This window comes from Tyto alba, unplaced genomic scaffold (assembly GCF_018691265.1).
Source record: "Tyto alba isolate M040663 unplaced genomic scaffold, T.alba_DEE_v4.0 Super-Scaffold_28, whole genome shotgun sequence".
Classification (NCBI taxonomy): domain Eukaryota; kingdom Metazoa; phylum Chordata; class Aves; order Strigiformes; family Tytonidae; genus Tyto; species Tyto alba.
In genome coordinates, this window is record NW_024881302.1 from 17,535,506 (window position 1) to 17,557,708 (window position 22,203).

The following is a 22,203-nucleotide window of genomic DNA, read 5'->3' on the forward strand; positions in this document are numbered from 1 at the left end:
ATGTACACACACACACACAAGCTTTGAAAGTTGCAATAATTTTTCAAAGACTGAAATAACCACGTAACAGAAGAGCTGTGCACTACTGATGAAATTAAAAATCACAGTTTCGTGCTGTGGAAGAGCAGGCCCAAATGTATCACTTGTTGCTTTGTTCACCTATGGTGCCTAATTTAGATATGTGATTGCCCTAACTCTGTGTATAGTCTCTGAAGAGGGAGCGAGAGGCATTACCAGAGAATCTTTCAGATCTGTGAATTTGTGTTTTAGCATGGGCTCTACAAGAAAACTCTGAGCTTTAGATTTTGAGTGCTGTGATGGTATTTCATTGACAAGCATCATGGCCTTCGCCCTGATGAGTGGCTTCAGCATCTTCCACTGTCACTACAACTGCTTTTAACTTCGATGTTGATGAGAGGCTTGCTCAGAACTGCTGCTTACTACCACACAAGCTTTTCACCCAACTCTCTAGGCCCCTGGCTGTGCGGACATTACTTTTCACTCATCTCAGATTGTAACAGCTGGTGGTGTGCTGTGGTTCAGTGCCTCATGGTGTTGGCAATTGTGCTGTTTTGATTTTGGATTAATGCCCCATGTTTTCTCTCTTTCTCCTTTCGTGGTGTGTGAGAAGCAGAAAACTAGCAGCTTTAAGCAGTACCTAAGCTAGTCCATGCAATGTTCTGTGGGTGGAGAGCACAGACTGAGCTACCTGGAGTGCAACACAATTTACCCAGCTGTTAGACCTGATCCACATGTTGCTGTAAGCTCTCAGATTTAGTGTATGGCTCAGGGCTGTGCTTTCCTCCTCCAAATCTTCTGCGGAGCCTGATGCCAAAGCTTGAAAGACTTGATTGTTGTGCAGCTGAAATGGGCATTAGGGGGGGATAAAACACCCAGAACAGCACCTTCACATCTGCTTCCCCAAACCAGACCCAGCAGGATGAGACTTGCACCATGGCAGGTGCCAGCAGCTTGACAGTTTGAAATCCAGGCTAAAGTTGTAAAACAGGAGGTTCAAAATGACAGGTTTATCCTGCCCTTTGTTTTCCAAATCTTGCTGTCTCTTGTCTTTATCTGAATTGGTTCTAAGGGCCAGGTCTCACGTGTCTGACATCCTGTGCAGCCTGATAAAGTTGTATCAACAGCTCTGATGAGAGCGTGTCATCTAACTGATGTTCCACATGGATATGACTCTTCTGGCGAGACATTTGTCCTGGGGCCTCATCAATATGCATTTATAGAAATTAATCCATAGCTGCAGACTCAGAACAGCTGCATGGCTGTATTTTTGTGAGATGGAAGGGAGAAGATGACATCCTGGCCCTAGCTGAGTCCCACTGGAGTTTGTCATTGATTTTAGTAGGGCCAGGAGTTCAGGCTGTCATTGGTATTTGTAACTAAAACCCCCTAACCTTTAAAAGGAGAAAGGACTACAGTGATCTCTACTAGAGTTGGCACAAAGATGAACACATAGCTTGGGGAGGAATAAGCCATTGTAGTTCGTCATTCTTCCTAAAATTTCATAGTTCACATTTAAATCGTGACCATTGCTAATTATTCCAGAAAAGAGCAGCTTAAGAGAACTATCAAGCTAATGTGCTTAGCCATTAGTATTGTGCATGATGGGCAGAAAGGGTGGAAGTTACTGTCTCATCTTTTTTCTTCTGTGTTTTAAGATATCCCTTTCCCTGTCCAGAAATGGGGCAAGGAAAAGTGAGATACACCTTCAAACTGCCTGAAATACAGTCACCACAATCGCACATCATCAGTGGCAAAGCTCTTAATTAGTCCTCTCTATCCCCAGGCTTTTTGCTGCCTGGGATCTTCCTACTGTGCTTCCATGTTTCCATACTAAATTCTGTAGCCATCTGAAGTGAGCACACACAGTGGGGAGGGAAAATGTGCAGGAAACAAATTCAAATTGGTGTTAATATGGATTCCCCACAGAATACTATGTTAATGCACTGAGATTCATGACAGCAGGGAGAGGAGAGGGATTGAGAATAATGCTGCCTAATTCAGGGGCATGATTCAGTGAGTCACATCAGACATGAGCCTTGTCTGTGTGTTGGCATTGAAACCTTTGCTAGAGTGAGAATAGTGCTTCCTCTGCTGCCACTGATGTGGTCAGTGGAGTTAAAAGGGAGAGGTTATATAGATACAGAATTTACAATCTGTCTTTGGAGGTTGTGGAGGATGCAGCATCTTTCTTCAAGGGATTTGGGTGTTGTCTCATAGTGATAATGGCTGAGCAGATCTTTGCATTGGGAAGTACCTTGCATGTGAGGAGATGAGATTGTGAAGTACATCAAAATTCTTCCTGCAGTTTCTGTTTTCCTGCTGTGGCTGGGAAGCAGTCTAGAAGACTCATTGCAACTTAAAAGACTCTTCTAAATCATCTGACAGGAAAAGCTATGTCTTTGTTGTCAGAAATGAGAACAAAATACACTGTAAGCAAGAAGAAGAGATACTGGATTTGGTCATATTCCTGTATGACATTTAAATATTCATGGTTTTGCTGCACGCAGCTTCAGTCTTTAAAATGTGCTTATTCTTGTTTCTGCTCAGTATTTTACAACGCATTTTTGATCTGCTATGAATTTCCTTCCCATAACTGTCTGGCTTCATCTCGGTAATATTATCTGAAACAAAGCAGTAGCTCTGGGTTTCTTTTTAATGCTTTTTGAAAAAAATGGTGCTTGATCAATCCTAGCTATGGTACAAATTGGTCTTTTCCAGTGTATGAAGGTAGCAGAAATCAGAATTTGTCTCCCCAAACAGATACTAAAAGGATAATTGACAAAAAAAAAATAACTACAAATGGGAGGTTATGGACATGCCCTCCTTTCTTGCTCTTTCTGATCATGGCAATATGAATGGAGAGGATCTCAGTGCTGTAAGAAGCCCTGCTTTCCTACAGCGGGGGGGACAGGGAGACACAGTCATGGAAATGGTTATGGTTAAATGATTCTGGGTTTTGAAGCCTGTCACACCATAAGTCAGAGTATCCCTGGGGCTCCTGTAGCTGCTGTTGGCTGACTGTAGGGTACCTTTCCTCCCCAATATAATGCCTTTACCATGAGATGTGAGATTATTACAGTGGTCTGAGTCTGCAGAGCCTTACAGAAGAGGTATTTTCAGGTGGATATCAAAGGCTAGACTGTCTCTTCACCGTTCTGTGCAGTGCATGGGGAGGGAGTCTCCTCTCCTCCCCGCCAAGAGACAGGTCAGCATTCAGAGATGATGTATCAGCTAGCCTGAGAGAGACTTCCTGAACTGCTGTGTTTGTACAGAAGCTTTACAGCTACTGTAATGTTGTTGGAGGTGTAACAGCTCAACCAGCCCTGAGGTGAAACCAATACAATTCTCACACCTACCCTTTCTCTCATGAAACATTAGAAGTAGCACCAAAGTATTATAAAGATAAATAGTGTTAAAATCACCAAAATTATTTCCGTAAGAGTGGAGTCCTGCAACTGCCTGCAGAGGGTCACACTGCATTATATGTCAAATAGGGCTCATCTCAATATTATAACAACTGACTTGATTCAATTCTCTCCTACATGCACGGGGGAAGTTGCATTCTTCCTATTTCCTGTGCATTGCATAGGAAGGTGGTGTTTTGGCTAGACTGGACAAAGCAGAGGCTGTCATACTGCAGCCATCTATGTGTATTTTCTTACTCAAGAGGAAGAGGATTTTCTAGGGAAACTAAGACTTTCCAAACTTAATTTTCTGTTGCTTTGTGAAATCACATTCAGGTTGGCTGCTAGAAAACAGAACCTGACAGATCACAGCAACAATTTCCCAAAGGCCTTGATTCCCAGGTGTGGCCAGATCCCTGTTCTGGGAGGGAGGAAGGGAGGCCGACCAAGCGGCAGCGTGCCTGGGATCACAGCTGATCCACAGCTTACACCATGGTACTTCCTAAAGGTCAGCGTTTTACCTTAGGTTTCCCAGCATGCATCCTCTGTGTCCTAACTGGGGCTGGATGATTATAATGAAGGCTTCAATGTAAATGTGGGATGGAATTGGCTTGACCACATTTGTTCCTTCTCTTTTCCTTCTTCTTGAAAGTTCATGGACTTGAGGTTTGTTTAAGAACAGCTTGAATAAATAGAAGACTGGGGCTTTGCTGCATTCCATTTTGTAGGGCTTGTCTGTGCTCACTGCATTGTGCCAGCATTGCATGCAGGAGCTGGCATCAAACATTGGAAACAACAATCTTCTCTGTCTTTAAATCAACAATTTATTTCTTTTCCTCTGATGATATTTTCCATAGCAACCAAGTGTAATATCAGAAGTAGAGGCTGGTGAATTATGAATTGCAGGACAAAATGCAGGCCAAATCCATTGAGAGAGGTCAAAGCTCTTGGTTTGGTGTAGTTGTGGTGACTGAAACAGAGTGAAAAGTGAAATCCCTGTTTCTGCTTTTAGGCAAATATCTCATGAAGTACAGGAAATAGAGGAAGGAGAAAACACAAAAGGTTACTGAAGCAGAAAGGCAGATGTCAGAGGGGGTTTAATATTATTCAAATTAGTTTAATTTTCTGGTTGTTATTTTTAAACATTTGTAGCATTATATGAAGTGCCTATCATTTGCCAAGCAGTGCAAAAAAAAATCTATCAGGTGATTACACAATTAAACAGCATTATATGTACCTCATAATCCAGAATGGACACTTCTGCATGCAGTGTTAGTCCATTTTCTATCTGTAATAAAAGACTTGACGAGACCACATTGAAATTTATTTCCTTTTTTCTTTTTTTGAAAAGGTCTGCCCACATGAAATGGGGACAGTTTAACAACTGCTGTAGATCAAAGTAGAGTTTTTAAAAATAGTGAAGTTACTCCAAGATACGCCACCTGAGCCTATGTCTCAAAAGTGACAATTTTTTATTTTTATTTTTTTCAATCTTGGAATGAATCTTGCCCACTGTGAACTCTGTCTGAATGCATCCATATTTCTGGAATGTTCAATATTGGCATAGCTGCAAACATCACTTCTTCCCAAACCAAAACTTGACAAACATGACTTTCAAAAGCTGCGTTTGTTCCTGGACTGTGGCCTTGCTTACTGAGCATGCAGTCACAGCAGATTCTCATGAGTGACACATCCTTAAACTTGGACTTGTACAAGTTGCTTACTTGGCTGCCCAGAAAATGTATGAGAAACAAAATAAGGTGCTGAGATTGGGAAATGCTACACTTCTGTAAAGCTGTGACCTAAATGCCAGAGTCTTTTTGCCTGTCCATGAGTATGTGGCACAGTAAGACTTACAGATATGTGTCACTTGGGATGACATGAGCACAGGAGAAATGTCCTATTTTGGTTGCAGGCATGTAGAAGTTCATGCAATTCTTTCCCTACTCTTCCGTTTGATTAGTTAATTAGAGCATTGCTTTAACAGAGACCTTTTCTGCTGGATGCTGAACACAACCAAGGAGAATCAAAGTCTCAAGCTGCTTGGCCTGATCCTGGAGTGCCTTTTCAATGCAACTCCTGTTCATGTCAGTGGGTGCTCTGCATGTTGGAGGGTCACTGGGTGGGACCCTGAGAATGTTCATTCTCTCAGGAAGCGGTTGCAGATTCATATTCTTGGGATATCATTTAGTTAGAGCTAGTGGTAAGGTTGTAAGAAAGCAAATGGTAGACTAACAACACTAAACTAATGAGTTTAATCCATTAATGTGCATTCTTATGTGCTCTCTAGCCATAAAATACTATTTTTTTTCCTAGCCCTTTATTTTGAGGGATCAAGATAACATAGAGGTGAGAGATGTCCTTTGTGCATTTCAGGCAGTGGAGAAGGTGTTTGCGGTGCCAAATGGATTTTACTGGCAGACAGTTGAAGCTGATGAAGAATACTTCCCTGATAGCAGCGACATAGAGGCTTGCAGAGATCTAGACACTGAGGTAAAAAAGAACCCAAACCACTCCTTTCTGACATGTGGGATGATGTGGGAAGTTGAGAGACAATTAAGTGACCTGGAATATTTCAATCTTGAGGTTTGGTACAAATACAGATCTTGAAGTATTTCTCACTCAGACCTAAATATATCAGCTGAGTATTTTGTGTCATCAGTATTGATGTGCTGATTGCTCTGAGCCACAGAAGATTAAACTATGAAATGTGCGGGTTGAAGAAATTGCTACCAACCAGGTGCAAATCAGTAACAGTAGACAAAATTCTGATAACCTAAAACCACTTGACTGCAAGCCAATATACAACACAACTTTTTTTTAAACTTGCGCTCAGAAAGATTTAAAAAAATTTCTGAAGCTTCTGGCACTATCTACCTGACCTATAGTAACTGTTTGTGTTGTATGAACATGGAGGAAGTAATTTTACATAGTTTACCCCAGAAGAAAAGGTTAAGGTAACTTAAAATAACTCATATTTACCTCTGTTTAAGAGCGCATACCAAAATGTACTGGACCTCCACCCATGTACGATAATTTGTTAACTACAGTAACTTGCCTTTCTGAGCTCTTGTGCAACACAAAACATAGAATGTTTGATCTGACAGAGCTCAGTTTCCTGTTAGCATTGATTCAGGGAGATGCAGATATACTCAGTTCTTCCTGAAGACGCAGCAATCCTGAGCAGTTGCTGAGAGTGTACCAGGCTTGCTCTTGGAATGTGCTTGAAGCCCACAATTAGGGGCTGAAGATACCTGGCACTTGGGACAGTTGGGAAATGCCTCGTCTCTTCATTACAGTTGCCCAGCTTGCCCAGGGAGTGCTGTTAGCAGTCTGTACAGACCTCCCTCAGTGAGGGCAGGATGCTCTGTGAAGGAAGGCAAGCCAGGAGCTGGGACTAACAGCAAGGCAGGCAGGGCCAGTGAGCTCACAGGCAGGGTACAGTCCCACATTACCCAAGCAAGAAGAGCAGAGCAGGTCCAGCAGCTGTACCCAGGGTCAGCCAAGAGCCCCTAGCAGCAAGGCCAAGCCAGAAAGTCAGTGGGCTAGGCTAACAGCCAGAATCAGTGACATATGAGACCGGGCCAAGGCATACCTGCAACAAAGCTCAGACAGAGACCAAAGCCAAGTGCCTGGCTCCTAAGCAAAGGGGAGACAGGCAGTTACTGAGGTTTCCCAGTGCTGGACAGCTGCATTATCAAAGCTGGCCCCGCGCCCAGGCAGCCGAGCTCCAGGGACTCTCATAGCAGCTACAGAAAAGTAATTCCTTACTGCCTGCTGTGAATACTGGGTTAATATCAGGAGAGCTTGAGCTAGACAAACATAAAGAAATAGAGCTTTTATTCCTAATTAGACCACTTTTTTATGATTTGAGTAAATTTATATCTTCATTTATCATGATGGTATAAGCCTCATAATGCGTTTATGGGGGAGCAGCATTTCATTTAAAGTGTCCAATAATGATGAATTCATTTGGCGTTCACTGCAGCCATAAAGCTTGCTGCTGAGGATAGCGTTAAGTTGCTTTACATCCAGGAGAACCATGCACAAATTTGAGGCCAGTATAATCCTGCTTGTCTGATCTACAGCTAGACAATTTATTACCCACATTACCACACAACTTCCTGTCATAAAGCTCTTGCTTTTTGAAACCATACGTTTCTTCTGATGGGAAAGTAATAATAATTTGCTTCCCTTTTTGGTATAGACATTTGGTATATGTTGGTTTATGTCTTCCTGCATGCCAAGATGGGCTGAATTGGATTAGTCTGGTAAAGAAGATTTCAAAATGTAAATTTGGGATGGTACCAGTGATGTGTCTGCCTCTTGATTTTTTTTTTTAATGTTGATTTTGGCACTTTCGTAGATATAAAGAAACAACCAGTTGGTCTATTATTATTTAACCATCTTTCTGCAGTACATGAAGTTAAACAGTGGGAATGATACACTTCAGTCTCTGCTCCAGAGAACTTCCAAGTTTTTTACTAGTAGGTTTATGTGACAAAAGGCACAATTATATCAGCAGAAATAGATTCAATCATAATTATCATAGATAGTTATGATTCAATCTGAAGCTAAGAGCCTACTGTGAAGAACTGCATGTAAACAGAAAATAAAAAAAAGCCTCTTTGTAGCTCTTACAATGTAGATAAAGCATGGGAACTAAAGGTGAGCAGAGGAGATACAGCTGTGTGCTTGTTGAGGGCTTGGAAGCATTTGGCTCATTTCTCCAACGTGCTCTTGCTGTTCAGGTTGCCATGGTATTGCTGTTTGAAACTCTCTTCCGAAGTCCCCTCGCTACCCATCACATGTTGCAGCTGGTACTCAGTTCTGGTCTGGATATCTGTGGACTCCGCCTGCTCTATCCTCAGCAGGATGTGCTGCTCTCTAGCTCAGGTGAGGTCTAGTTTTCCTTCAGCAGTTCCATCATGTGAGGATACTGAGGTGATGGCAACGATCTGTAAATGTGCAAAGGTGAAGAGTGACACTGGTGCTGTGGGCTGGGGGAGAGAGTATCAGATTTACATGACTGTTGCTTTATCAGTTCCTTCATCTTTCCCAAAAGAAGTGATAAAAGATCTTGGGCTGTTTCTTTCCTTCTGTTCCCAGTGTTGAATATCCATGAGTTGAATTTTTAACTCTTGATACATTTTTGTGTCTGAAACCACTGTAGTTGTTGTTCCTTTGCAGTGATCTTCCCAGATTGCAGTGCCCTAAGCTCCAGCATTAGACTGGTGTGAGTTAAATATACTAAATTAGTTCCCACAGATTTTCCTGAGGGTTTTAGCTGCAGAAAATCCAGGCTCCCCCTTCACAATTCCCCCCATCTCGTTGCCTGTGGGACTTCAGAAACATGGGGGAAAAGTACTGATCTACCAATCCTGTAATTGCATTGACTGATAAGCCATCACCAGAATGTCACGTATGCCAACAGAGGATGGTCTGAGATGAGAGACCAAAACGATAAGGTAAACAAAAATTATATGGGTCTCTCCACTCAAATCACTAAGTCTTTGACATTAGACACCGATGTTTTCAAATATTGGCATCTACAACTCAAGTGTTTATTTTTCAGATGGAAACAAATAGAGATAATGAAGCCTGTCTTAAAGCATGTATGGAATAGTATTGATTCCTAATGCCATGTAACTCTAGAGCAACAGACATTACATTAGCTGCAAAGTATAGAGATTGTTTCTGCACTATAGTACGGCTTGTGCTTTCTTTTAAGCCAAGAAGATCTCCTGGAGGGTTTCTAAGTGACACTATTGCAAATACAGCCAACCCATTTCTCTTGGGGAAAGGTACAGGCAGGCTGAGAGTGAGAGAAATAGGTTTCTTTTTCTTCAGGCAGAAGGTGAGTGAAGACCAGCTTAATCAGAGAAAAATTCTCCAGTCTCCCTGCCCCCTTTTTACATTTGAAAACAATAGGAGCAGACTGCCTTAGAAATCGGATTGCAGTTGTCTCAGTGCTGTGCATGTAATACATTCATACTGATAGCTGGAGAAACGAAGGAGGACTCCAGAAATGAATAAGAAAACCATAAAATCACCAGTCATTAGGAGATGACAGGCAGCAGATCTGCTTCAATGCTCTGTACCATGCACCATTATTTAGGGACATTTCGTATGAAGAGACAATTCATTTGAGCAGAGGTCTTCTATGCAAGTTTGTAAATTAGATTTTTACCCTTAGCTTGGAAACTTTAAAATTATTATTTTAAATATTTACAGCCAGTTTCTCCATTATCTACCTGCTATGGAGACTTATGTTCTGGCTTCTGATTCTTATGCAACAAATGATGTAATTGAATATTGAATATGCTTTTAAACCTCAGGGAAGAAAATGACACACCTCGCTTCTTTTTTGAACGTCTGCAGTAAAAACTGCAGAGGAGCCAAATTTGCTCTTTTTCTGGGGTTACTTAGTGGACCCCACTATGCTGACAGTAGACATGGAGAAAGGTTTGCGAGAAACATAGGGAAGAGTTGTTTCAGGAAATAAGGGAAGCCACAATTCAAGTCCTGGCAGGGAAATAAAGGTGGCTAATCAAATAATTTGCCTGGTTATGTCATTTTACAACACAGTATAAAATCTGTATTTGATGCAGAAGGAAATAATCTAGAAAATAAGTCCACAGATTTCCACTTTGTGATCCCCTTCCCAGATTTCCCATATCTAATGAAAATTACAGAAAACATCCCTCTCCTCAGGCCCGTGTTCTTGTCCTGTCTCCCCTTCAATCCCCCAGCCCTTCCTTGTAGGCATGAACGTCATACTGCACAACAAGTTGAAGTGCTGACTTCTAGTGTATCAGCTGCTCCGTAGTAACTAACCCTGTGCACACTCCTTTCCCCACAGCAAATACGAGGCAACCAACTCCTCTCTCTTTAACAGCATACCTTGAATAATCTCAGATTAACCACTGGGTAAAAACGTGCAGCTGGCTGCCAGCATATTGCTCACGGGCCAGGTAACCTGTGGGTTACTTAGTTGAAGTCTAGCTGTGACAGATCTGAAAAGGGTATTTGAGTGGAATGAATGACCTTGGGGTGGTTTGTTCCATGTTTTGGTCACACATATGTTTGTCCTTCACAGAAAAGCTGCCTTCTTCCTATACGTCAAAGACTGACAAGGTGCCACCACTGCTGGCATTAGGCGTGAGAGGTCCTAGAGCACGTAGCACCTTGCAGAATATCATTGGGCCATCTGACCCGCAGCTGGCGAGCGTGACAGACTGCACTTCCATCAATGCCATCTACTGCAGGAGCCAAGCGGAGCCTCTCGTCTACCTGCCCCACCTGGACAGCCGTGTGCACAGGGAGCTGTGCCTCTGGTTTGGAGGGAGGGCTGCTGCTGCAGCACTGCGTGATGGTGTCCAGGATCCACCTTCCCCAGGCAACAACACAGCAAGGTGATGGCCCTGGATGGGTTTGAACTGTGGGTGTTCCCACAGGGAAAGTGTGACGTGGAGGCCAGGCAGGCACACATCTAGAGTGCTTTATCTTTACTTACAGTCTTCTGCTAAAGGCCTCACAGAACAGGAGTGCAGGGTGGGAGCAATCTGTCTACTTTTATATTTTTAAACCAGTTACTACAATCTGCAAAAGCCCCTCTCTCACAGGACTGTCTCCTCTGCAGCACATAATAGTTGTGTCAGGTGTGGGACTCTTGCAGTTGCTTCCCATCACTTGTTCCCTGGTAACTGAGCCTGTAATTCATACACCTGCAGCACCTGCTCTTGAGCCCTCTGTCCCTGACACAGCTGATCATACTGATTTGAGACCTCCTCCAGCTGTGCCTGGTGCTGGAGAAGGGCTGCAAGGTTGTGTGCCACTGAGTGGCCCTTTGCTAGAAAGCCTGATCTAGCTTTGCCTTAAGTCCCTTCCATATCAACTGGTTAGAGATAAAGGGCTTCAGAAGGAAAACGTTCTTTGGAGGATTATAACAGAAGTATGTGAAAATGAAGGGTGGCTTATGAACTTCTAACTCGAGCAATCAGCATGAGAAATGCAATTTAGGAACTGATGGCATAGCAATAGGGTGCCGAAAAGTGCTGGGAACAAGTGAGGTTCAGGAGTCTAGAACCTCGCTCTCAGATGGGTCTGGGTATGGCTGCAGAGGGAACTGGGCTTTTAAGCATCTAGTAATCCATCACGCAACCTAGACCATATGTCCTCTACTGTGTCGTGCTACAGGGAGGGGGACTGCAGCTCCCAAAGACTCATTTAGACTGTCTTGGACAGAAATGGATTTACCTAGTGTTTTTTAATCTTAAAGGTGCTTAGTTTATAACATTGTTAGGCTGATAGAATGCCTGCTGTTGGCCTTACTCAGCAGAGCAGAGGTGCATGAGGGAGGGGGGTGGGGTGCAGGGAGAAAAGCTTCAGCAGCTCTGTGGAAATCAGCACAGGGCAGCCCTTGCACACCTGCACCTGCAGAGAGAAGTCTGAATCAGTAGCCTGGACTCTCTTGCACTCCTTCCCAGACCTCTCTGCAGCTTCTCCTTAATGAAGAGGAGTACTTTCTACAGCACAAAATGGTTGCTTCCCTTCCTTACAGTCTTGCAACTTCCTGGACAGAGACTCAAACCTAAGGACCCAGGAAGCACATTTAATCCTGTGTGTGTAAATGAAGGGCTCTGCTGTGCTCAGAGGTCCCTGTCCTCTGGAGGATCAGAGTAGATTGGCCTGCGGAGGGCAGAAAAGAGGCACTTGTCTTTTGGTTGCTGAAAGATGCCCCTGTGGTTGTTCCAAGCATAGGTAGATCTGTGTCTTGAAGGATTTGTTTTACAGTGCTTTATCAAAAGATTTGGCTTAGGGCTTCAAGGAATTTCTACCAACCAGGAGACTATCAAACTACAGCTCTCCTCTCCCTGGCTGTCATGCTTGTCACACAGGCTTGTGTAATCACATGGGATGCCAGCCTCTCCACTAGGGTTTTCAGGCCCTGGGCATCTCCTTTTAATATTGATGAACTGAATAAATGATGCTGTGGTGAAACGACCCTGAAGAAAGCCCAGACCTGCACCTGCAAGTTCTGGATGGGCTTTTAGAGATCCTTTCTGATAGTGGATGCTGGGTGCAGTGTGGCATGCTGTGCCAGTGGCAGCAGACTAGAGGTGAGGTAACCTGCAGTCCTGTTGGTGCTTTTTGCAGAGTGGCAAAGTGCACCCATGTAGAATTAATCAGATGCTCATGGAGGAACTGTGTGTCAGAGTTCAGTTCTGCTTGGCCATGAACAGTGACTCTCATCGTTTTTACTTTTAAGATTTGAAAAAAAAAATCAATTTGGAAAAGTTTGATTCTCTCTTTCTATTTGTTTATTTTCCTCAGGAATGCTTTTTTCCTCTTACAAAGATGATGAATTCTGCTCCTCTGGTATAACTTAGCCAGTCCAGAGCAGCACTACATTCTAAATAATGCACTTTTCTTTCTCCTAATGCTGGTAATTTGGTCCATTGGGAGACAAGAATACGAACTGCAACTCAGATTGCAGTTTTCAGATTATACTTGCAAATGCCATGGTCTCCTGGGAGTGAACAAGCGGGATGTATTCCAGCCAACTCAGTGATGGCAAGGGATGAGGCAGGCAGGTTTGCTTGAGCAGCCTGCACTTCACAGATCTAGCCAAACTGTGTCACAGACTGCAGCTTGCATTGCTGTCAGTCCCTGGCTTTCAGAACCACACCTTATGTTCACTGTGCCGTGATTTGGTCCTTTCGGGTACGCAGGAATGTTGTAGAGGTTTCACTGCCATGAACATCTCTGCCAGACTTGACTGCGCTTGTTGCCCAACATGAACCTTTAAAACTGGTTAAACCTGGGCTAAAGAACCAAAAGTGAAAAGAAACTACGTTGTATCTGTGGGTAAGAGCAGCTCTGGTAATGCAGCCTGACATATTTCTTGATTCCCAGATTTCTTTGCTAAGCTGGCTACTTTGCATTAGCTACTTTTAATTGAAGACAGAGAGCCTCCAGGGGAATAATATAAAAAGATTTTCAGTCAGAGAGACCCTGATGCAGCTCATGTCACAGACAAGGGATTGAAATGGCTTTTCCAGTAAAGCAGTTTTACCAGAGAAGCTTCTGTGGCCTAGGGTTTGTTGCAGAAAGTAGGTTTGAGTCAGAAGATGGTGTAAAAGCTTTTAATATTTATTGTTTTTCTTTAGCTCTTGGAGTCCTTCATCAACTAGGGAAGAGCCAAGTGAAGAAAAGGTTGATCTCCAGGGCATGGTGCTGTCTCGACCTCCAGCAATGCTTGTCTCAACTACCAAAGGTCAGTGTTAGGGAACAGATCTTGAAGTTTTACAGTTCTCCTTCACTGACAACATTACCTCACTGCAGCCCACCTGTTTCGAGAAATTCTGCCTCCCTGGATTGCTCAGGGAGCAGTGACCTGGCCAGTTCTAGAGCCAGGAATTAATTTCTAGTGAAACACTGTTGCCTAAAATGAAGTGATAGAGGAGTGTTATCACCTCATCTTCTTCATGGGAGTAGCTGTTAGAGTCCTGTAGGCTGCTTAGATTTCACTGAAGGGTAAAAAAAAATGAAAAAAAATAACAAAAAAACCCACCCCATGGGAAATCTTTGCACAAAGGGGCCTGTTCACCAAAGAAACAGTCATGTGAAGACCTAACAGTGTCCTAAAACTTCATGTTTATCTGATTAGAGATCATCTACCTCTACTGGTGAAGAGTTTAATATAATCATTGTGGGACTGAAATGGTTAAGACTTCATTCAGGGCAGGACTAACCACACAATCAGAAAGGAAAGTGCTTCTTGGGGATAATATTAACTAGCTATAACCTGGCTCTGCCCAAATCCCCCTTTTCCCTTTGGAGTAGTCTTCCAGCTTCTGAATTTGTACCTAGCTAGCAGCAAACTGACTGGGTTCAAGGGAAACCTGCCAAGGCATGCAGGCCTTATAACTGGCTAAGAAGGATCTGTGTGGTATAAGGGTGCCTGCTGTCAAAGGCCAATGTGCTGACAGACTGCTGTAGTGGGGCCTGGCACAGCAGATGTCAGGTGCAAGTGATTTTTAGACAATACTATTAGAGCATTGCTGTCTGGTTTCTACTCCCACAATTGAAGATAGTTTCACAGGGAAAAAAAAAAAAAAAACTGAAGGAGAGTGGAAGCTCAGCAGCTGTTGGGGAGAAGATGGCAGAAGGAAGGCAGGATTGTACTGACATAGAAAGAAGTCACAGAAAATTGTATTGCCAAAGGAAAGAACGTGTGAGAAAAGTATGAAAGCATAAGCCAAAAAGGTGAAAGGAGCAGAAAGTGGCAGAGAGGGTGACAGAAAAAAAATGAAGAAGAGAGAAAGAACAAAAAGTCTCACCTTTGAGATACACTCTTTCCTATAACTGGGCATGTTAACTCAGGTAGCTTGGCAGACAGCCATTGGCCCTGTGTTATTTGGGATTGGTATTGATGGCATCTGGTTGCTGCTGATGGAATGAGTCACATTTTCTGTCTCCCCTTCCTTTTATGGCCATTAATGATTCACATTTGATGTGGGCTGCTGAGTTACACCACACCACGTTCCATCTGTATTTGGACTCAGGAAGTCACTGTCAAGCTTTGCTCCTCAGACAGATAACTGTATCATAACTCTTAGAAGAGAAGCTGAAAATCTGGCCTGGGAGCGGACACCCTATGGGCTTTTAAGGAAACAAAATGTTCACTGACTCCTTCCTTCAGGTCTCCAGCAGCTTCTCTTGGAGACAGGAAGATATTCCCATGCAGAGCGTGCAGAACAAATATATTGCAGCTCCTACCGGTGTATCTGCCCCTTCTCAGTAATCAGTTTTACTGACCCTAGCAGGTATTCTTGTTGATTTGGGATGTGTGTATGTGGAAATGTTTTGTTTTGTTTTTTTTTTTTTTTAAAGTGTTATCAACTAGAGAGGAACTAAAATCTTACCACCTGCATCCCTAAATTTTGACAGTTCACATATAATGAATGTCAGTCTGGCTCAAAGCCTGCAAAATCAAAGCCATAAAGCCAAATAGAAGTTTTAGGCAAAGAAACACTCTGCCTGTCCCATCCTTAGTAATAAACAGCAGGCTTTCCTTGTTTTGTTGCCATTGCTTTGAACTACCAGGCTGAGCCTTGGTCAGATTCTTGAGGGGACAGATATCCATATCGCAAAGTCCAGAACCAAAAGAAACATTCACAGCTGATAGTCCTACCCCCAAAACCAAGTGTAATTGGGGCACAGAGACTAAAATACTTACAACCCCATTATATCACTCTGTTAGAGCTAAGAGAAATTAACGGGACAGTGTAGAGAAAACCCACATAGAACTGAGACTGAGGATTTGTCTTCAGAATGCACTCTTGGCAGGTTATAGAGATCTGAATGTATCAAAAAAAAAACCCTATATTTGGCCTATGACAGTGTAATAATGAAGGTGATGGTAAAAGCAGAGACCCAAGATAAGATTAGAACGAAGCAAAGACCTTGGGTAGATCAGAAGCTTCATGGAAAAGTCTGGAGTTTGTCCTGTAGTACCTAAGATGGGGCTTAGATGCTACTCGGGAGGTGGTGTAGGCTCTTTCACTCTTGCTCATAGCGTGTGTTGCCACCCTGTTGGCAGTGAGCTTGGGGTTCAACTTAGAAAACAGGAGTCTAGCAACCCAAGGGAAATCCCAGTTGCTCTACAAACTTATCTACTGGGTTGAGGGACAGAAGGAGAGCACAAGCAGCCAGACCTAGTGGATGAGAGTCAAGTAGGAGAGAGCAGGCTGATACCATTATCATGACAGCTGTGAAGCCACAGATGGTACCAAATGAAAGAGTGAGATGAGGCCATGATCATCCAAAGATTCAGGAGCCTGTGCCACAAGACAAGCTCTGGGAAGAAGGTTAAATACAGGACTAAAGAAAGGACAAGAGGAAGCAGAAGGTAGTGCTGAACATGACTGTAGAAACTAGCTACAGGCTAGGACCACCAATAATAGCAGAGAGGAATGGCTGGGGTTGCTTCATGCACGCTTTATAGCAGACGAATTGCCAGTTGGTCGTGTTGATCTTATGTAGTTATTCATGAGCATGACCAGGCTTATCAGGTCCTTAGTCCTCGAGGGAACTGACTGCTGTCAGATTGCTGGCTGTAAGGGTAACAGCTCAAACACAGCCTGGCAGGGGCTGACGCACAGCTAGCACGTGAACCGAGAGCACAGATACCTCAAAGATAGATGAGTAGCTCATAGATAGCTAGATAGACCTCATGAGACGTACTATCTGGGGTTGATGATTCATAAAGATATTATCGATGATGCCATAAGCTTTTCCATTCTAGGTTGGCCTCTGATAGCAGTCATTATGAGCTGGATAGAGCAAATAAACCGTAAAATACAGTGTCACCATTTAGGATGCGCTTCAGTTTGGAGCTAGCCACTGTGAGAGTTGCCTTGCATTGATACCACAGCTTCTGTGGAAATAATATGCTGGTTTTCTTACCTTTTTTTTTGATCTAGGGGACATCATTTTGATGGTGTCACCGGTGGTATCTCCTCATGCATACAGTAATGTGATTTCGATCTGTACTCATCGGGGGTTTGTTCTGCAAGGAATCAGACAGCTGCAGCTTTCACCCAAGCAAGCCGTTGTGCTGAGCATGACAACAAGTCAGGTACCAGCCAGAACGCACAGTTGTATACCTTTGGTCACCAGTTGTTCTGAAGCTATTTATGCTGTGAGCTTATGGATGTGTGAGCCCACGCTCCTCTAGTGAATGTTCTCAGGGACGCTCATTCTCTCTTTACCAGCTAGCCAGCACTCACATTCTCTGTATTCCTGTCAGTGGTAGTCTGATTGCTTTCAGTGCTGTTTTATTCTTTAGTAGGAAAATCCCACTAGGCCTTCAGCCTCTTACTGATAACAGAAGTGTAAATTCATAATCAGGCCACCTCCTACTAAGGCAAACATGAATTTTACCATTGATCTCAAAATAAGCAAGAGTAGGCAGTAGCCTCATAAACCAAAATAACAATTTCTGATCTGCAAACATGTATTCAGGAGTATAGTCCTCATCTGACAGACTGATGTTTGATTATGTACTTTGCTGTCCCTCTGGGACTGCTTATGACCTTTCAGCATGAAGTCCCCTAGTTTAATGTATTCCAGATGGGTTGCAAAAAGAGCTTTCCTATTGTCAAAAATAACAACTTTTTTTTTTCTTTTTCTCTGAAGCTCTGTCTGACATGATGATAGATTTGAGTTAGAGTGCAGTTGGCATTTTGACAAGTCAGCCTAAGGAAGTAGCAATGATCATAAATGCAAAATTTCAGTCAAACTTAACATATGCAAGAAGTCCAGTTCTGCACTTCTTGCATGATAACTCACCCAGGAATCATATGACACTTTCTCTTAACAAAGGAGTGGATCCCTTCCTTTCAGTTATCATGCTTAGGGTTGTTTGCTACGTCAGTTAGGAAATGCATATTTCTTCAAATTAAACTGAGTAAAAAGTCCCTCTTTTCTGCTTGTTCTGTGATCAAGCCTGAGGAATAACGCTTTCGCTGCCCATGATATTTTGTAGAATAAACATAACTTATTTATGGAATACTACAGCCCAAATAGCCAAATATTTGAAGCATCCTCTTAAATGGCCATTTAAGAAGTTAACAGCAGCAACTATTGCTTCAATGTGCTGTTTGGAGATAAATGTGTCTGAAAAATCATCCCTTCATTTGGGACTCAAGATCATTTTTGTATGAGTGACTTAGGTTGGTACCACATATCAGCTGAGTTATAACTGTTGTGGTTTTAGTCCAGCCCAATTGCAGGGCCGAACATTTTTATGTTAAGCCTCTTCCCTGAAGTTTAAATTAAGTTTCTCTGTTTCATGAATAGATGATGCATGAAAACCCAGTTATTGGAAGTTACTATGGCTCAGCTGGTGAGCTCTACCTTGTTGTGTCATTGTAATTTAAATATTTGCTTGAGCCCTATAGTGATTCCCCCTGGATTTAGTAGTCTAATCTGGCCCTCATTATTTCAGGTTGCTGTATTTTGCCCTAGCAAGACTTCAAGTTCCCCTGATAGTTCTGCAACAGGAGAGCTCTCTGCTGAACCACGCACGTACTGTCTCATTTTGTTGCTGAGAAAGGAGAATGCTAGTCATCACATTCCTGCACTGGTAAAAGGTAATGCTCTCACTGCTCAATGACCTTGGAAAAGAATGTTTGCATTTCAGTGTGTGTGAGCTAAACATCAACAGTCTAACTACAGCTGTTACATTGCAGGAAATATTTATGGAGAATATCAGGGCCTGATAGTTTTGCTGTATGTATCTCCACACCAACATGTAAATCAGTCACTACTGTGTATATAACAGAGCAGATTGATCTTTGCAGTTGTTTGATCTTTAGCACTGGAGTCCTCTTGAACTTAGAATCATAGAGTAATTCATGTTGGAAGGGACCTCAGAAGGTCTCTCACCCAATGTCCTGCTCAATGCAGCACCAGCAATTAATTCAGATCAGGGTGCTCAGGGCTTTTTTCAGTCAGGTCTTGAAAATCTGCAAGGATGGAGATTCCACCACTTCTTTAGGCCTTTGTTCCAGTGCCTGACCATCCTTAGGGGCACTGTTTTATCTTTATGTCCATTTGGAACCTCCTGTGTTTGAATTTGTGAGCCTTGTCTCTTGGCTTCCCACTGTACACCTCCATAACGGGCCTGGCTTCATCATCTCAATAACCTCCTCTCAGATATTCTTACTGTACAGAGGAGTAGGGTAGCAAAACTACTTATGTGCCACTGAGCCTGAGGATACCATCTGATCCTCTCAACCTCAGCCCTGTGTTCTGCATACCTGTGACTTCCAAGCATATGAATCGTAACTCGCCTCATATGTAGGAACTGCCCCAAACCAGACAAGTTGCTGCCCCAAATCTTCTTACTTGAGTCAGACTCTGTTCTGAGGCTCTGGTTCAGGAAAAGCATTATTTGTTTTTCTTAAGGTTGAGCTGGCAGGCATTGGTCTCAAGTGGGGAAGATCACAGGCAGCAGCAGTGATCGGTAGGGAACACAGAACATGCCCTGCCTGCTTCTTCCTGCTGTGGCAGTGGGCATGTTGCCTGCAGCAGGAGAGCCCGTTCCTGCATCTGTTTTGCTGCAACCTTCCCTTCAGGCACCAGTGCTGAAAGAAGAGTCACTGCTCCTGACCCCTCCATTAACACCACCACAAATAGCTTATGATGAAGACATTCACCCACTGTCCGACTGATTCCTTTAATCTATCCACAATAGAAAAGAACATTTAGAGGTTTTGAAAAAAAAACATGGCAATTCAACAAGTCCTCTACTTTTTCTCCTATCACAGAATGTTCTGAAAACACATACAGACACAGTGTATTAATCATGGCAGGCTAATTACAGCACTGTGTCACCTGCTGCCTGTAGACCCAAGGAAAGTTTCTTATTCAAGTAGTACAGTTTCTACTGCTTTGCTCACAGAGTGCCACAGATGATGTTTACAGTGCTCATGTTTTGCATGGGGAGATTTCCACTAAAAATATATAGGTAGGTACAGGAACAAAGGATATTCCAGAGAAGTAAAATGTTTTTCCCTCATTGTAGAAAACTTTTTTTTTTTCCTCCTTTGTTTGTAGACAGATTTTGCAAATGCGTCTTTCCATGTGTTCTGTGGCTGCTTCAGAACTGACCCAGAGAGGTACCTTAGTCCTTGCTCTGGAGCCCTGGACAGGGGAAGCTGACATTCTTTCCACATAAGCTTTGGTTTGGTTTCTGGGAAGTGTAGAATAGCACTAGGATTTGAGTAGAGTCAATACAACATTAAGAACTTTTGCATTTGTAATCAATACCCCTGAAAAGCAGTTACCCCTTCAAGGTCTTGAACACTGTTCAATTTTCAAAGTAAGGAAAAATTCAGCAATCATTCCTGAAATAGAGCAGATAGATAGGTGTCTTTGGGTAATGAACCTCTGCCTTGAGGACCAAACACCACAAATTTTTGTCCAAGCTTTACTTTTTGGTGTGCATTGAGTTTGAATAAATGGCAGGTAATGCTGCTGTGGCAGTGATGCCACGTTTTGTGGTTATTCATGCCACCTGAATTTTGAAAAGCAGGCAGGTGATAGTCAGTGGTACAAGCTCAAGTCTCTTGTCAGTGCTATGTTTGACATTTGAAGTTTGCCACCAGCCTCTAGTGCTAATAGTCCATTTCCCATGCTACACTACAGTAAATTTTTGACAGGCTTGTGTGGTAGAAAGCAATCAAATTTATACAAAGTAATGTAAAAAATAACAAGCCTTTAAAACTGTGGTCTGAAGTATTGTTACAGAAGGCTGAGCTAATTGTTGTGGAAGTGTACTGTATGCCAGTACCTTAATGCTCTGCCCGTGCACAGCCCAGCCTTTTGGAGAAAGAATGGGAACTGAGAGATTGCTAGATTCAAACACTTAGTATCTGTAAAAGTGGCATGAAATCTGGCATTTTCTAGACTGGGAGTTACATGAGCAGAACATGGTGTTTCTGTTCAGGCCTGTAATCCCAGCACGGTGCTGTGTAGGATGCAGGGCACTGGCCTTGCACCTCTTGGTGCAAGACACCTTGAGGGCCGGCACTCGAGCACCGAGCTCAAGATTTGTGACTTCTCTTCCTTGTGGACACCAACTTATTTAAGACACTTATTAGAATTCAAGAGCTGTGTAGCATCTTCTATACATTTGTTCCACATTTCAGTTCCCAGCAGGAGTTAGAAAGTAATAGAAACAGCTGGGGTGCTGGTCACAAAGCAGAAGTGTCTCCGGAGAAAGCTGTGGCCAAGCCACAATTTTGAACAATTACTCACCCCACTGTAAGTGAACATGATTTGGGGGAGAAGGGATGATTAAGTAGCATTTCATGCCTCCTATGTAAGTTCAGCATGATCTGCATTAATGTCTCTCTAATGGCACTGTGGTCAGATAAATCAAAACGTTTGATAAGAAGAGTGCTTTCATGTCAGACTGCATCACAGAGTTGTGTATCCCTCATGTTTTCTGTTGCTCTGTGCACAGGACTGATGAATGAACTGGCAAAGCAAGGCCTCCTTGGCAACGGGCAGAGCAGCCGGCCCGCCGCTGCCGGGCTGGACCCCTCCACTTGGTTTCATGTGGCTCCTTACACCGAGACCTTGCTGCACACACTAGGTAGGTCAAAGCTATGGGAAGTGCACTGTTCTGGTTTTTATAAGGTCTGACAACCTTATTAGGGGATTTTCAGAACGTTAGAAATATGCTTGTTGTCTGTAATAACTCAGTGTTCTGCTGTCTGTCAATCATAGTAACTCTCACTGGATGTCTTCTGTTGCTGGGTAATGAATGGAAGGATCAATAGAAAAGTGAATTGGAAATGCCTTTTTAATGTAAATTTTAAAATATGTGGAAAAAAATTATTCAGATGTGATATGATAACAACCAATTTAGCCTTAAACCTACCATAATTAAAAGATTGATATCCAATCAATACATATTTATTGCCATAGTTTCAAGAGAAGTCAAAATATTAAAATAAGATGAATTGGTGGCTAAGCGTGTAAAACTAGAATTTGCTGAAGTGATAATGTTGGCAGCTGTAGTTCTTCCATAGGTGCAGAGAAGGCACTTTCTCATTTCACTTTTACTCAGATGTTCTTAATTTCAGTTTATACAGTTGGATTCCCTTCAGTAACTCATTCATTCAAAGTGGAAAGTTGTTAGGACTTGAAAAAGCAAGTAAATGTGTTTTCCATTATAAATCTATGATTCAAATTGGTA

General features: G+C 42.8%; 1 protein-coding gene across 3 annotated transcripts in view; it reads left to right on the top strand.

Moving 5' to 3' along the window:
* Positions 1-22,203, top strand: part of DNAAF8 (dynein axonemal assembly factor 8) — a 94,443-nt gene that overhangs the window by 41,164 nt on the left and 31,076 nt on the right. For all 3 annotated transcript variants that reach the window (XM_042798815.1, XM_032995396.2, XM_032995398.2), the window contains exons 14-20: positions 5,802-5,918; positions 8,177-8,321; positions 10,525-10,840; positions 13,598-13,704; positions 16,916-17,070; positions 18,442-18,586; positions 21,466-21,597. In XM_042798815.1, coding sequence (XP_042654749.1) covers positions 5,802-5,918; positions 8,177-8,321; positions 10,525-10,840; positions 13,598-13,704; positions 16,916-17,070; positions 18,442-18,586; positions 21,466-21,597 — 1,117 coding nt within the window. The remainder of the gene's footprint in view (positions 1-5,801; positions 5,919-8,176; positions 8,322-10,524; positions 10,841-13,597; positions 13,705-16,915; positions 17,071-18,441; positions 18,587-21,465; positions 21,598-22,203) is intronic.